The 14,776-nt window shown below is 42.0% G+C and overlaps 1 protein-coding gene across 4 annotated transcripts in view; it reads right to left on the bottom strand.

Annotated features, from left to right (window-relative positions):
• Window positions 1-14,776, bottom strand: part of LOC119727532 (protein retinal degeneration B-like) — a 75,244-nt gene that overhangs the window by 5,594 nt on the left and 54,874 nt on the right. For 2 of the 4 annotated variants that reach the window (XM_038199450.1, XM_038199442.1), the window contains exons 12-23: window positions 14,123-14,708; window positions 12,791-12,961; window positions 11,817-11,978; window positions 10,965-11,125; window positions 9,911-10,027; window positions 8,625-8,744; window positions 7,393-7,541; window positions 6,814-6,963; window positions 5,238-5,421; window positions 4,136-4,264; window positions 2,328-2,378; window positions 1,114-1,173 (exon numbers count right to left, since the gene is read on the bottom strand). In XM_038199450.1, the coding sequence (XP_038055378.1) occupies window positions 1,114-1,173; window positions 2,328-2,378; window positions 4,136-4,264; window positions 5,238-5,421; window positions 6,814-6,963; window positions 7,393-7,541; window positions 8,625-8,744; window positions 9,911-10,027; window positions 10,965-11,125; window positions 11,817-11,978; window positions 12,791-12,961; window positions 14,123-14,708 (2,040 nt within the window). The remainder of the gene's footprint in view (window positions 1-1,113; window positions 1,174-2,327; window positions 2,379-4,135; window positions 4,265-5,237; window positions 5,422-6,813; window positions 6,964-7,392; window positions 7,542-8,624; window positions 8,745-9,910; window positions 10,028-10,964; window positions 11,126-11,816; window positions 11,979-12,790; window positions 12,962-14,122; window positions 14,709-14,776) is intronic. The other 2 variants (XM_038199458.1, XM_038199467.1) reach the window with 2 other exon arrangements.

Below are 14,776 nucleotides of genomic sequence, written 5' to 3' on the forward strand. Positions count from 1 at the left end.
TTCAGCGGGGCTTCTTTTTATGACCTAGCTCCACCGTTATTTGTCTTTTGGACGCAACCGACCTAGCTCCACGCTGACGCATCCGGTCATTATTTATTTCGTCTGATTCACCGCGTCATCCATGAACATAAACAGAGTGTGCCCAAAAAAGTGCAACATTCAGTAAACAAATAATTAAAACTATTTAATGTTTTTTTCTTCAGTGAAATTATATATTACATTAAAGCCTGACTATTTCTCAATCCACTCCTTTTTACCCCATTCCATTTGGGTCCCTAGATCCAGAAATACAATCAATTAAGTGAAAGGGTGGGCCACTCTCACCTTGACATGCTGAATATGGGTTAAGCATTGAATAGACATTGAATAGAAATTGAAGTTGGTGACATCACAGGTGAGAGTGGCCAAAGTAAAATTTACACCCTTTCACTTTTGAATGGGGTCAAAAGGAGTGGATTGACAAATAGTCAGGCTTTTATGTGAGATAAAATTTCATTGAAGAAAAAGACGTTAACCCTAACAGAACTCGACCCATCAAACCCCAACGGCATGTTTTGTTGGAATATGTCAGGATGGGTACAGTACCCCTAAACTAACAGTCTTTTACATTGGGTTGGCACACCTCCAGAATCAAAGTCAGAAATATGTGTGTGCAGTTTCCCATATGGTGTTGGAATTTGCCAGGATGGGTATGGTTCCTAGTAAATCATGCTAGGGAGTTAGGGTTAAACAGTTTTGATTATTTGTTTTCTGAATGTTGCACTTTTTTTTGCCAAACTCTGTATTACGTAACCTATTTGGTGACCTTTTAGCTCCACTGTGACTCCAGCTCCAGAGTTAAGCCTTCATTGTATGAACGTGAGCAAAGTTAAGATTTGATCACTAGCTCCAGAGAACCCCCATTGAGTTCGTTAATTGTAAACGACCCAGTTCAAAAGCTGCCCTCCGTCTGAACATACCCATGGTGTGCTTAGGTAGGCGAGCTATCATAAGACAAGGCGAAGGTGTAGCACGCTCATGAAATTACACACGTAAACAAAATGTGACGTTGTTATTTTTCTCAGGGCTATTGTCCACGCCTACTTCCCAACAAATCTGCCGATTCTACCTCACCCTGCACTGGTCCTCCTGAATGTCACCGAGACTTAATCGTTTGCCTTGGTTATGTGAACTCTAAAATGGAGGGGCGGAAAAAAAAGATCAAGTATAAGGATATGTATCAGAGACAGAAATACAAAAACGAACATGCTTTGATATTACTGGCAAATTGCTGACCTAATTGATTCTGTGTGCGAAGAATAAAAGTAAGTAAAGTCTGTCACAAGCCAATGTGGCCCATCAGGCCAGCGTTTATCTCCGGTTTCAGTGGCATGAAACGACTGAGAATATTTCTACTCCCCCTGGATGGGATGCTAGTCCATTGCAGGTCACTCCCAGCTAATGCTGGTACCTTTTACACTCCTGGGTGGAGAGAGGCAAGTGGGGGTGAAGTGGCTTGCCCAAGGACACAACATAAGACCAGCAGCTGGATTCAAACCCCTGACCCTCTGATCATGAGTTACAAAACCTAACTGCTAGGCCACACTTCCCCACCTGTGTGTGAACAAACGAGGGCGCTATCGAACAAGATCTTGTGAAGGACACTTCACTGGTTCACACACAGTGTTCAACGTTAATGTTATCTCATAATACCGGTGTGCGTGAACCAAGATGGTGCCCAGAGGTCCTTCAATGCTGGGCTGGTCACAAATAGTCAACAAAATAGTCAAACCATCAATAACTGTTGCGATCAATGAAGATTGAACTATGTTTAACTGAAGTACAGTGGAACGCTGCTATAATGAACATCGCGGGATCCACAGAAATCAGTCGTAACAGCGAAGGTTCGGTATAGCGATTTTAAGCTACCGGTGCTTTGGTACTTTTCAATAAATAGTGCCCTTCAGAGCTTCACCCTGCACGCCCTGGTAGTTACTGAAAGACGACTTTGAACATGTGCAGACTATTGAATAACGTACAGTTTTTGAACTTACATGTACTACCTACAGTAATGGGTGGCTTTCCCCTTCTATTCCTAATAATAAACACTTGTCACTCCTCTGTTGACATATTTCAACAGCAATGTTCAGTACGTTTTATTCACAAAAATCGAGGCCAAGGACGATGTTCGGCATAGCTGGATCTTCGGTATAGCGGTGTTCGGGATAGCGACGTGCCACTGTATTCAATGGAGCTTGTTTCTTCATTAGAGATTTAAGCATGAAATCCCATTTCTATCATATATAAATCCTCAACTGGGTTAAGATTAAAGTCGTTGTAAATCTCACCGTGGCTGCCTCCTCTAAGATATCGCCAAGGCTGTGTCTTTCTCGAAACCTCTAAACAGGGGAGCAAAACCAACGATTAATGGCATTTTCTGGATTGAATAATGATCAACTCTTTGTAGTTGGTAGAATCAACATGGCTTCCGAAATGCTCAGGAACATTTTACTACTGCACTGGGTTCAGAAAGAGGCTATATGGGCAAATGTAAAGCCCCTTAAATCGATTTTACAAAATAGCGAAGAAAACTATGTAGCAAAATCAGCATGGAATAGTCTGCTTTCTAAGCATAACCTCATTTTTGTTCCCATATTGCAATTCTGTGCAAAAATTAAATTCTTTACGTTATTGAAACCAGGGATTGCCCAAAACTAAACATAGGACTGCAAGTAGCTTGTGAGAATGAAGAAACCTAAAGAGAGAGGGTACAATGAAGAAATGTTTAGTTGTAGAAGGAGGGAGGAAAAGTCAAGAAGGATAAACAAGCAGTAACCAACAGAATCAGGCTGGAACTGAAAACAAAATCTGTTTGGCAGGGTGGGTGGCATTAAAAACCCGAGACATACCTGTAGATGTGAAAGATCAATGCCATACTAACTCCCTTATGGCCAAAAACAAATTGCAGTGTTGACCTCATGAACAATTTCAGGAGGTTTAATTGGGGGGGGGGGGGGGAAGGGGTAATACATAGAACACATACAGAACATATCTGAACACCGCGAAGCAAAATCTAAGGTCATCAACACGGTGACAGTTGACAGCATCTGGCAAAATAGTTTGTAAGGGCCTCTGATGCAATAGTGAGACCAAAACATCTGACAAAACAACCTCGGAGTGCCTTGTGTTGTACTTCTTAAATAATTCGGCAAAATCGCCATATAATGATATTTTTGCAATGCAACTGAGAAGTTGTTTTGTTCCTAACATCGCCGTCATGAACACCACGGAGCTGTTGATATTGGCTATCGTGACTGCATATGCACACGAGTGGCACAACGTGCCGTCAGATTTAGTGTACAAAGCGAATAGCGGGTAGTGACGACCCATATTTTTAGAAGATTGATTTTCGTCATTGATTGAGTCATGATGTTTAAACTAGTTCATTTGTTTAATATTCAATTCAACATGTCCTATTTTCTTGAAGTTTAAGTGGTCATTTTGACCAATATTTTGTCAAGGATTCCATTCGGTTACCAGTTCCTCTCTATCAACATACACAAAATGTTTAGGCTACGAGTACTGCATGCGCTAATCCAGTATGCTGTGTACATGTGCATGCATGCGATATAATGACTGTACAGGGCTAGTACACATTGAAGATACGATGTATGCAGTAAGTACATTACACCACATGCCCCAGATCTCGACATCCGTTACACCATTTGTACAAAATACGGTTAGTTTGAACTGTACTACAATTTAGGTACTGTACATGTATGCACATTTTGTGACGAACTGCATAATTATGGCATTTTAAATAAAAAAAACAAAGAAAAGCCGACCAGAGATTTCCAGATTTTTGGGTCGGTCGGGTTAGGGCAACACAACACATTTTTTGGGGGCTTAATTATACAGAATTAAAACTATTTGCTGAGGTATTTGTGTTCATTAAAAAAAAGACTCACTTCACCAAAAGTATTCTTGTTAGTTCATATATTCATATTCAAGACTTTGCAAAAACATCACACTAACATTTAAAAAAGTGATAAAAAAGTCAAAACAAAAACATATTGAATCAAGTCCGGGACTGGACTTGCAGCCTGACAAAGTTTGTGACGAGCCAACAGAGTCATGATGTCTTTAACTTGCTTACCTGGGCATGGGTCTGATATTTCTTGGAGACTTTGCCCACGATGTAGATCTGTGAGGACTGCAGGCCGATGGTGGTATACACCCAGATGTCCTTGCTGGAACCATACGCTGCATGGATCACCATCTTGCTCTGTGGACAGAGAGAGGGGTCAAAGGACAAAGGTGAAAGGTCAGGACACACAGGTCACACTGGGCTGCATTTCAAAGGTGTTATTTTGTGTTATTGGCTTTGGCAGTGTTCATTCCAAACAGTGTTCATTCTCTGTACAGGGCACTATCATTGAGTGCTCTGGAACATGCACACGAATGGCACACTAAGAACCGGGGTTCCCAGCACTTGATGAAAACAAAATTCCCTGAGTTTTTCCCAGATATTTCACCAAGAACTTTTCCACAATTCCATGAGAAGTATTTTCACTTAAATGAGGTTGCTGGGAAGTCAAGCTGTGGTTGCAGCACAGTGGCTAAGATACTGATAAATACACAGGCAACTTGTAGATAAGCGATGGCCTCCCTTTCTTTCCTCATAGCCATCCTTTCCTCACCGTGTGTAAGAGAGACGCACATATGCCAAACTGGCAAAAACCTTGCTCTTTTGGGTCACTGCCAATTCCCTGAGTTTTCCCTGATTCTTTTGGGTGTTTTTTCGAATTCTCTTGAGTTTTCCCTGACTGGAAAAATGGAAACTCATTTTCAAGGTTTTCCCTGATTTCCAGAGTGGTCGGGAACCCTGAAAACGCAGGACTTAGGTGATACTGCATGTGCATAAACCCGAAGCTCTCTACGTGTGGGCCCTAGGCATACAGTGGCAATGACGTCCACGAAATTTAGGAGTCTAAATCTCTGTCATCTTTTTGGGGTCATTTGTGCAAGGAGTCTATAAAGACAGGTGGGGAAGTTTTTTTTTTTTGTGGGGCAAATTAGGACCTAGTTTTGGTTTTTTTTTTTGGCAGGGCACTAGGACAAATCGAATCACTAGGACAGTCCCACATCTCAATCAATTTCTGAAAAGACCAATGCTCCAAAAGCTTATCTCATGTATTCCTCACTATTTCTTGCATCTTTCATATTTCCGTATCTCAGTTTTACTTTTCTTTACATACCTGTTCCGTGAGACTCCTGAGATAGTTGGCCTTCTGTCGCAGTGGATCGGTAGACAGTCCATCGATGAAGTAGACCATACCATGAGGGAAGTTATGCTGGGCCAGCCAGGCTACTATCTTCTGCTTCTGCATGCTGGGCCGGGCCGTGATGTAGATGATCAGGTAATTCAGGTCCTGCCAGTGCCTGCAGGGAAAAAAAGGGCGGAAAACATCAATTACTGCATCTCTGTGTTCAAACATACCTTACTATGTTAACCCCAAGCTCTCTTGTCATCACAAGTTTTTAAATCTCGAAAAAAATTAACTCTCCATTAGGCCAAAAAAAAAAAATAATCGGTCTCTGGTCAGACCGAAGTTCTGGAATTGATGCTGCGACACAGGTGTTTTGTGTGTGTGTGTTTTTTTTTTTTTTCAAGCTTGAATTGTACAGACAAGGTGGGTACTATTTTGCTTTTTTGTGCCCTCATTATACATTGGTGTTCTCCACAATTTGCCTTGGTGCCCTTTATCATTTGCCTTGGTGCAATTTCCCCATTCCTTGGTGCTCCTTGGTACAAAAATTTGTGGAGGTGCGGCAATAGAGGGCGCTGTTGTAGCTTCCGTGTTAATTTGAAAAAAAAAAAAAGGTTGACGCGCATGGTTAAAATCGATGCGCGCGCTGACCAGAGACCGGAGTATTTTTTTTGGGCCTTATACCAATACATAAACCATTGAAAACTAGACCTCACAAATGAAAGTTGAGTAGAAATAGGCAGATGTTGCAGGTCCACCAAGTTGCAAACATCAAGAAGATACAATTCTAATAGACATTCAAAACATGTTTACAACATACAACGAATGCAACAATGAACAATGTCCAACAGCTGGGGTCCATATCAGGGCGTACCTTTCTTATTTCTATGTTTTTCATATTTTTATTTGGCCTTTGAGGTAGGGTAGGTCGGTCGAAAAAAAAAAACCAAAAAAAAAAACTGCAAGAAACACAAATTGCACCCAAACAGATCAATGGCTAAATTGAATGATGCAAAGTGCGTATTGTCTCTAGTTTTGTTTATTGCAATGAGTTTATCATGAGTTGATATCACTGAATAAAATAATAAAACCATAATGTGGCAAGATGTAGTTGACTTGCATTATATCTGCACTAAGCAGCTCACTAACGTTTTGGCTGCAGTGGCAGCCGTGACATACCAATAATATGATGAGAGGCAACATTCTCTCATTTTGTTTTCCACTGTGTTTTACGCCGTACTTCGCGTAAAAAATGTAGTATTCATTTTTCAATAGTTTTTCAAACAACACAGAACCTGACTGCCTGATTGTTGTATTCATTTTTTTTTTGCACTTTTTAATTTTTTTTGTTTTTGTTTTGTTTTGTTAATGGGATTCCAGACAGAGTGGGCAGCAATTAAAAAAAATCGGATCCGGAGCCCAAAATAGCATCAGTTGGAAACAAGAACTAGAGAAATAAATAGGGATGCCCTTATGTTAAGATGTTAAGACCTCTGTGTCATAATATGTATTATATCAAGGAAAAAAGTTACAATACAAAGAAAAGTTGCCAGTTTAAGTTTACCTGACGACATCCACAGCCCCCGCTCTGACCTTGGGGTCACGTCCCATGATGGAAACGCTGGCTGTGAAGGAGCCGTCGATGCTGAACACCACGCACTCACACTTGGGTGGAACAATGGCCAGGTAGCCCTCTGCTGACGTGTGGTCCCCTCTGCAGAGGATATAAAAAAGGGATAATAAGAAACCTGAAGCCTCTCTGAGTGTCTTTTGCTGTAGGGGTTTCAAGGCTTTTGACAAATTGGGACACCACTGACATGGGGTTGGATTGAGCACTGGTACACTGTTCCAGAGGTAAGGGGTTCCAACCCTTCTGCAATCAATTTTTCTCTGTCCAACTTGCATGATTTGTGCACTGAAAATTACAGTTTCCTCTGGAGGTGCTAACACTGTGAAGTTTTTAGATTGTTGTGTCACTATTTCAAGCAAAATCTATCTCTAAAGTTAGCATTCTCTGTGCTTTGCTTTCTGCTTTCATCTCCATGAAATGGACAGGGGCTCACAGACTGTGCATCTTGTTATTCCAATTTGGCTTGCTCTCATCTTTAAATCATGTCCATAATTTTATTGGAATTTTATTTACCTTACAACCATTTTGACTGGGTAGATGCCCTGACTGAGACTCCGTGTTGCTGGGACATTGTAGGTCAGCCGGCCGTGGCCGTTGGTAACCTCGGTGGCAAAGTGGACCCACTCGCCTGACGGTGGCTGGGTGACTATGTGGATGTCCACCTGGTTAGTTAAACCAAAAACCACAGCAGTCAGGAGACATAATTCTTAAACTTCACATTTATGAGCCACAGGTGCTTACTTGAGCATTCACTGTTGACTGGTTTTGACTACCTCCCTCCTCTGCTGTCAATGCTTAAAGAATCCATAACATGAATTTTTCTAACGAACATATTTTTTGCGCCTTTCTACTCCTCTTAAAATGTATGATAAAAAGGCCTTATTTGACATCCATTTTTGGTTAATTTTATTGAAAAGTGCACTTCTTTAAACTTTTTAATTATCTCCATGCTTTTTCAGACAACTGAGGGCGCTTTGGCTGTGGTATCATTTCAGGAAGACACTGTTCAGCATGTTCAGTTTAGAACGTTTTCTGTTCAAATTGTAAAACCCAAAAATGTGCTCACTGAAAACATTTGTGAGAAAAGTTTGCTCACTGGCTCAATGCCATGTATTGACACATCGACGATTTACCAAAGAAAAGAAAATTTACGACAGCAAAATATCCACAATTCTGGCAACGTTTGGTGCAGAAATAGGTGTAACATTGAGGTTTCTGCCTGAAATCACATCACACTTTTGCTCATGAATATGGAAATTCGCATTAGCAAAAAAACCCCAAAAGGCACCAAGACACCCTTGAAAATGGCAAAAACAAAAATTGAAAATAAGGTTAAGTGGGATACAATGGTACATTTCCAAGGATTGCGTTTAACAATATTACGTTGCATGGGCCCTTTAACACATTGCAGAATCCTTGTCTCGTACACAAGATGAATTATGTTTGGCAATGTCTACAATTAAATTACAGCGTAATTGACCTATCGCGTTAGAATCGTGTTAGAATCGTATCAACGCAGCTTGTGCAATTTTGTCCTATTACATGATATACAAAATAAAAGACGCGGAACGCACAACATCTGAGACAAACAAAACTTAGGGTACAAAAATTCCATACGGTTGTCTAAGGGGCGTGGCTAACTCGCAAACGGCGATAGGTCAATTGTAAGGGGAAAGATATTTATTTTAACAATATTCAATAAACAGCTACCCAGATTATGTTTTTACGTATGACAAATGACCAACCTTTTCTCCAGTCAGCGTGACCATGTCCAGCGAGCTGTACATAAACCGCCCGGCCAGGGTCTGGGGTGCTCCCTCTAGGCAGATCATGTCCTGCACCCGGTGGTTGGGATTCACATTTTGCTGTACGGAGGGGAAAACAACGTAATGTAATAGGCAGAGCTCCCCTTGTACAGCCAATTAATTTGTAGCTGGGCTACACCAAAGATATGGTCAAAAATGTGTTGCCTCTCGTAAAATATTACATATCCGATCGGGACCTGGGGATGAAACTTCTCATAGTAGCTCTGGAATGCTTCAGCTGATCTGTGTAAGAAATGGCGACTTTTTCAAACTTTTTACCGGGGGTCATTATGGTACCGAAACGAATTCTGCGGGATGTGCATGTTTGCCATAGCAACCGATTTAATACATTTGTAATCATAAGTTTTGGTCATATTTTTATACAAACACATGGCAATACGCATTTTTTGTGTGAGATCAAAAAATGGGTTCTTTGTCCAAACCTACTATTGACACAATTGCAAAATACCCCGCCACTCGATATATCCACCTCGTAGCTAGCTATAGAGTCACGGTTGATTGCCCTCAATAAACCTTCTCAGCGCTACCTACATAATGTACAAGCGTCATGCTTCACTGCACTCCCACTCCGTTTCCGAGTAGCCGGAAACAAGGTAGTGAGTTTGAACTTCGAATTATTATTCAGCAACCCCCATTCCTTTTGTATTGCTTCGTTCTCAAGTCAAGGGGTCTTCCACTACGTATCCATGTAACCGGCAACAAGGTAGTTAGTTCTGACTTAGAATTTGTCTTAATTGATTCCTTTTCGTCTTGCATTGCTTTGTTCTCAAGGGGCTTCCACTCAGAAACCGCGTAGCTGCATAGCCGCGTCACCGGCAACAGGGTACTTGGTTAAGACTTGAATTTTTTTATCAGCGATTCCAACTGCATAGCCAGATGATTTAGGGGTGTATTTCCGAGTGGCGGGGTATTCTGTGGCGGGGTATTCAGCTGGTCACCATTGTTTTCCACAAGCCACTTAATAACATAGTATTAGCTAACATGTTCAAAACATTCAATAGAAAACAATTGTAACATGTGGAGCTTCATAACCATCTAAATTCATCTTAACTCTTTATTCCTGCCCTCCCCCTTCATAAACATCCAACCAACACAAGTCACTGCATCCTCCCTTGTCTGAACCCACTATCCCCGCCCCTCCCTCCTCAAACAGCATCCTTTATAGCAATGCATGCATCTACCTACACAAACCCGCTTGATCATACCTTCATCTTGACGCTAGTTCTCTTGCGTTGCCATTTCTCCCGAGGGTTGGAAGGAATAAACGCTGCAGTTGATGTCCCGTCACCCGTGTGTATGCTGACGCAGTCATTCTGGAAAATCTGTGATAAGGGGAAAAACACACAGAACTGATGCATTATAAACTTGAGACGTGACTTGTGATTTGACACTGTGATTGACATGTGACTGTCTTTATAGGTTTCTTTCGTACAATGTTAGAGTACCATGTGATCATCCGGTTTCCCTGTGATAAGTCACCATTGCAGTAGGCAACATTATTTGGTTAGCAACCACACTGTAAATTACACAGTAGGGCATATTTTCATGTAACACATTTTTCAATAACCACAATGGCATAATGGTCACTAATGTAGCCATAATAAGCAAAGTTCGGTATTCCAACTGCGCATGTGCTCATCAAGACTTGCCGATTTTTCTTTCGGGATAAAAATGTCATCGTATGCGTGCAAAAGCATAGCGGGGTTCCAACAAAATTGAAGAGATCATCGTGTTCTGAAGTATAACATTTTGCAAAAAATTTTTGGACAGCTAAGTGTTTTTAGGTCTCTTGTGTGTCAAAACGTTTGTGTGAACTACAGTTCCGTCTCTTTTTGATTGCACGGAAAATTGCACAGAATGTAGATTTGGTTACCACGTCTCCCATAGCCTTGTGTGCATTTATCTGCCGCACACGGTTTTTCTGAAAAAAAATTGACGAATCTTGCTGTGCACCAGACTATTTTGGAAAACCGAACTGGCTTCCTATGCCGACCTAGTACTTGGTGCTAGCTCCGCATTTTTTCTCACAGTTTTTGCCATATCCATCACAACTTTAATGGCTTGCCTACTGCCAACTGCATCCGGCAGTATACTATCTTTGCCTACTACAATGGCGATGCTCACTTTTTCGTACCCAGATGTAGGCTGGGTCATGAGGGTCAGTCAGAAAGCCCTACTGCAACTTCTGCTTGCATGTTTGAAAATTGCAGACCATGAACATTTTACGTTGCCTTTCAATTTTGCGGTTGATAGTTTTACCTGTCTGAGAATGAACGCCACCACGTCGGTACTCTCCCAGTAGCTGGCATGGAAAAGATGAGGCAGGGCACCGGTGGGGAATGCCTGCAGGGCTTCTGGGCAGTACAAGGCATTGTCGAGGCGTCTTGCACCCCACCACCTACTACTGATGGACTGCACAACTGCATGGTACACAACAGAAAATGTATGGATTGTCAGAGGCACCTGACTAAAACAGTTTTTTTTAAAGTCTAGCACCCAAACATCTGTACAACAGCACAGTACATAAAGAAGTGATTGGTATTTGGTTGTAGTGGTTTTGTTTTGTCTTGTTTTTTTTTCGGGAGGGGGGGGGGGAGAAACTAGAATCCCCTAAAAGAGAGAATGCAATGAAGGAATGTTTAGACATGGGGGAATAACCTTACAATGATATTCAAGAAGAACCAATGCAATCAGGTGGAGACTAAAAATCCAATTCACTGTTCGCCTGGGTGGGATTTGAACCTTGGACACAGAGGCCGAAGTACAGGAAAGTCCCATTGGCTTCGTGCACAAGTACCCCCTCAATGGTAAGAAAGGGAGAGTTGGGGGAGACCACTGGGAGAGACATTCTAACGCATTGCAGACAACGCCTGACGCTCGCGCGAAGATGCTACGCTTTGTGCACATTGAGAATAAAGTTAGTCCTGCGCACATTGCCCTATAGGCTCGCTAACCAGCACGCTATCGCGGTGTGCCCCGTCCACTGAGCTCTCCAAAGAGGTAAAGAGCGCCCTCTGTTGTTAGCACGCAGAGCCCATTGCATCAAAATGAGTCCCCAGCTCATGAAGTAGCTTAAAAAAAGTTTGCCTCTCAGCTAGTAGCAATTCATACCATTTGCAAGAGCAGGCGACATGCCACTACTGTCTTCCTCCGCCATCTCGCTGCAAGTACTCGCGGAGCTAGGTAGCCTTCGATGACTCGGGGTGAAGTTGCCTGACACGCAGCCCGACTGGCCCTCCATGAACAGGATAGTGTTGTGGGAAATGCAATCCACTGTGAGGAAAAAAAGTAAAGAGAGTCAGCAAAATGCAAAGTGATCTGTGTCCAATTTTTGGCACTGCTTGTGCATTTTTTGTTGTTGAGGAAACAAAAGTGCTCAAAATCTCCAGAAGGGTAGTTAACAACCTGATGACGTTTTAGCTCAGTGAATGTTGCATACTCCGAGAAAACAATATACTAGGATCTCAATTTATCAATTCAAAAGTTGTTGGGTCATGTTTGGAATTGCGCCTGAAATCAGCGTCAGGGATACGTTCTCATTCAGCCAACTGCAGCTACGCAATGTTACGTACGTACAGAACAGAAGAATAATAGCAACCGCATGCACGTGTGCATCCTGTCAACACTTGCGCGCACCAATCCACAGCTTCGTCGAATTATAAACGAACTACTGATGGAAATTTCCAAAAATGAGTCTTTAGATGCATCTTTGGAAATGATCTTCTGTTATTGTTTTCTTCAAAATGACAGCATGCCAGAAAAAATAATTTCACAGGGAGTTTAGTGCCATTACTATCTTGAAACCAAGTAAGCTTTTTAACAATAATTTTGTCAGCTACTTTTTGGATAGCTGCAAATGATGGACTCTACCTGTAATGAAAGTGTTCTTCCAAAAGATACCATTTGAGGTGGAACACTTTCACAGGCTTATTTAGTAACATTTCTTATCTTCACTTTGGGCAAGGTCTTTGTCATTAAAATCGGTAGGTCTGTTTCCTGGTAATGTCCAATGTCATTAAGGAATGTCAATAGCAAAAAAACCTAGGGGTTGGTGTAAATGGCTCAATTATTTGGACGTCACTGACCTAAGCTGATAGAGTGCCCGTCGCCCAGCGGGTACTTCTGGTATCTAGCCACTGCCGTGGGGGGTAAGAGAGAGAACTTGTGATTGAGTAGGGGCTCTATCCGGGAGGCCGATGGGTCTGTACGGTGGAACAGATTGAAGACCTGACGACAGGCTGGTCTGGGTGGGGCAACTGGGTGTAATGAGAAGGAAAAAGGCAGAGAAAAATTAATAAAAGTAACAATTCTAAATGTTGTTGGCAGTTTTAGGTGATACAGGGTGAGTCCAAAAAAGCGGACCCCAAACCAAAAGAATAAATTCCATATTTAAAAAATATGTAGCACCAAAAATAATTATGACTGGTAAGCCAAGTTAATAAACTACATTTTGATGAAAAAAGTACTTTTGCTCAATCCGTTCAAAGAATATCACCATTTAAACGAAGTGACCTTTAAATCTGTTTCGTCCAAAAATGTGATTTCAAGAATTGTCATTACAATTGTCTTCAAATATCACGAGTGATAAAATCTCAGTTGAAAGTTAAAAATATTCAACAAAGTCCTTCTGAAGGCCTGTCTTAAAAAAAAATGGATTTTATATTGTTAGCCAAAGCAGGGTTGTAAATAAAGATATTGTGTACTACAGTTGTTGAAACAAGTATTGTGTCATTTTCTTTGTTGTTCCAAACAGTCAGACCACACAATAAATTGCATTTTTTTGACAAAACTGAGTTCAGGGTCACTTCGTTTAAATAGTGATACAATTTTAACGTGTAGAGCAATTGAAATATTTTTCTCACTTAAAAGTAGTTTAATAAATGGGCTTCCAATGATAATTATCTTTGGTGCTGCATATTTTTTTAAATATGAAATATATTTCTTTGGGTTTGGGTTTCGCTTTTTTGACTTCAGGTACCCACGAAGACATTTTTTTGAGTGAAGACATCTTTTTGAGAGCTTTGAAGATTTAGAGAGTTGAAATAAGTTTGAAAACAAGTTTTATGATTTAATGAAAATTTCTTTAAAAAATGTACACCTCAAATTTTCAGTAATGAGCACCTAATGGTAACAACTTTATTAAACAAAAATGTCTTTGCAATATACCACACATTAAAATATACTACTATTTGGAATGATTTGCCAGCTGCTTTTGAAGATGATCAGAGTTCACTACATGTACATGTAGTTACCGATAAAGTAATTACTAAGCCTTTCCTAGGGCTTTGAGATTCCACTTTAAAAAGAAGAAAAAAAACCACCAAACTTTTAAGTTACTTCTCTATCATTCAAAGCCTGAAACTCATTCTAGCTAATCATCGAACGTAACTGAACAGAACATGAAGAGTATTTTTTACCTGCTTTGCTGTCTAGTAAGAGTCTCCGGTGAGCCAACACGATCCCAAGCGGCGACCCGAACATGAAAAACAGCTGCACCTCAAACTCCAGCTTGCCGGACCCTGACTGGACCATATAGTCCGACATGAAACAGCTGGTCTGGCTGCAGGCGCTGGTCCGCCGCCAGTCATAGCCGGCCGCGCTGCCGGCCGTGGGGGGCGGATCGTTGGCCATGGGGACTTCCTTGTTGAAGAAGACGTGACTGGAGAAGTGCCGGATGCGCTCCGATTGGCTCGGGGTGGTCTCGCTGCGGCCGCGGCCCGACACCACGTCGTCCTGCATGGCCTGCAGGTTGCTACTGCTGAGGCTGAGCCGCTTGCTGGCCGGATCGGCCATGCCGTCCGAGCCCAGCCGCTCCATGCAACGGGAGCTGGAGGCACATCTGTGGGGCGGGGGCGTGGCCACTGGGGTGTGGTCGTGGCTGGCCGGGGAGGAGAGGGTGTCGGACATGTTGGCCGGGCTGCTGGTGTTACTGCCCTGGACAGCGCTGCGGCACAGGGCGTCGTAACCCAGAACGGCACCCATGCAGTCGGCAATGACACTCACCTGGAATGTTCAACCACAAGAATGTGCAATTTTGTTAATACATTTGACGGACTTTCGTACCTGCAAAT

Source organism: Patiria miniata, unplaced genomic scaffold (assembly GCF_015706575.1).
Source record: "Patiria miniata isolate m_02_andy unplaced genomic scaffold, ASM1570657v1 HiC_scaffold_1, whole genome shotgun sequence".
Lineage (NCBI taxonomy): Eukaryota > Metazoa > Echinodermata > Asteroidea > Valvatida > Asterinidae > Patiria > Patiria miniata.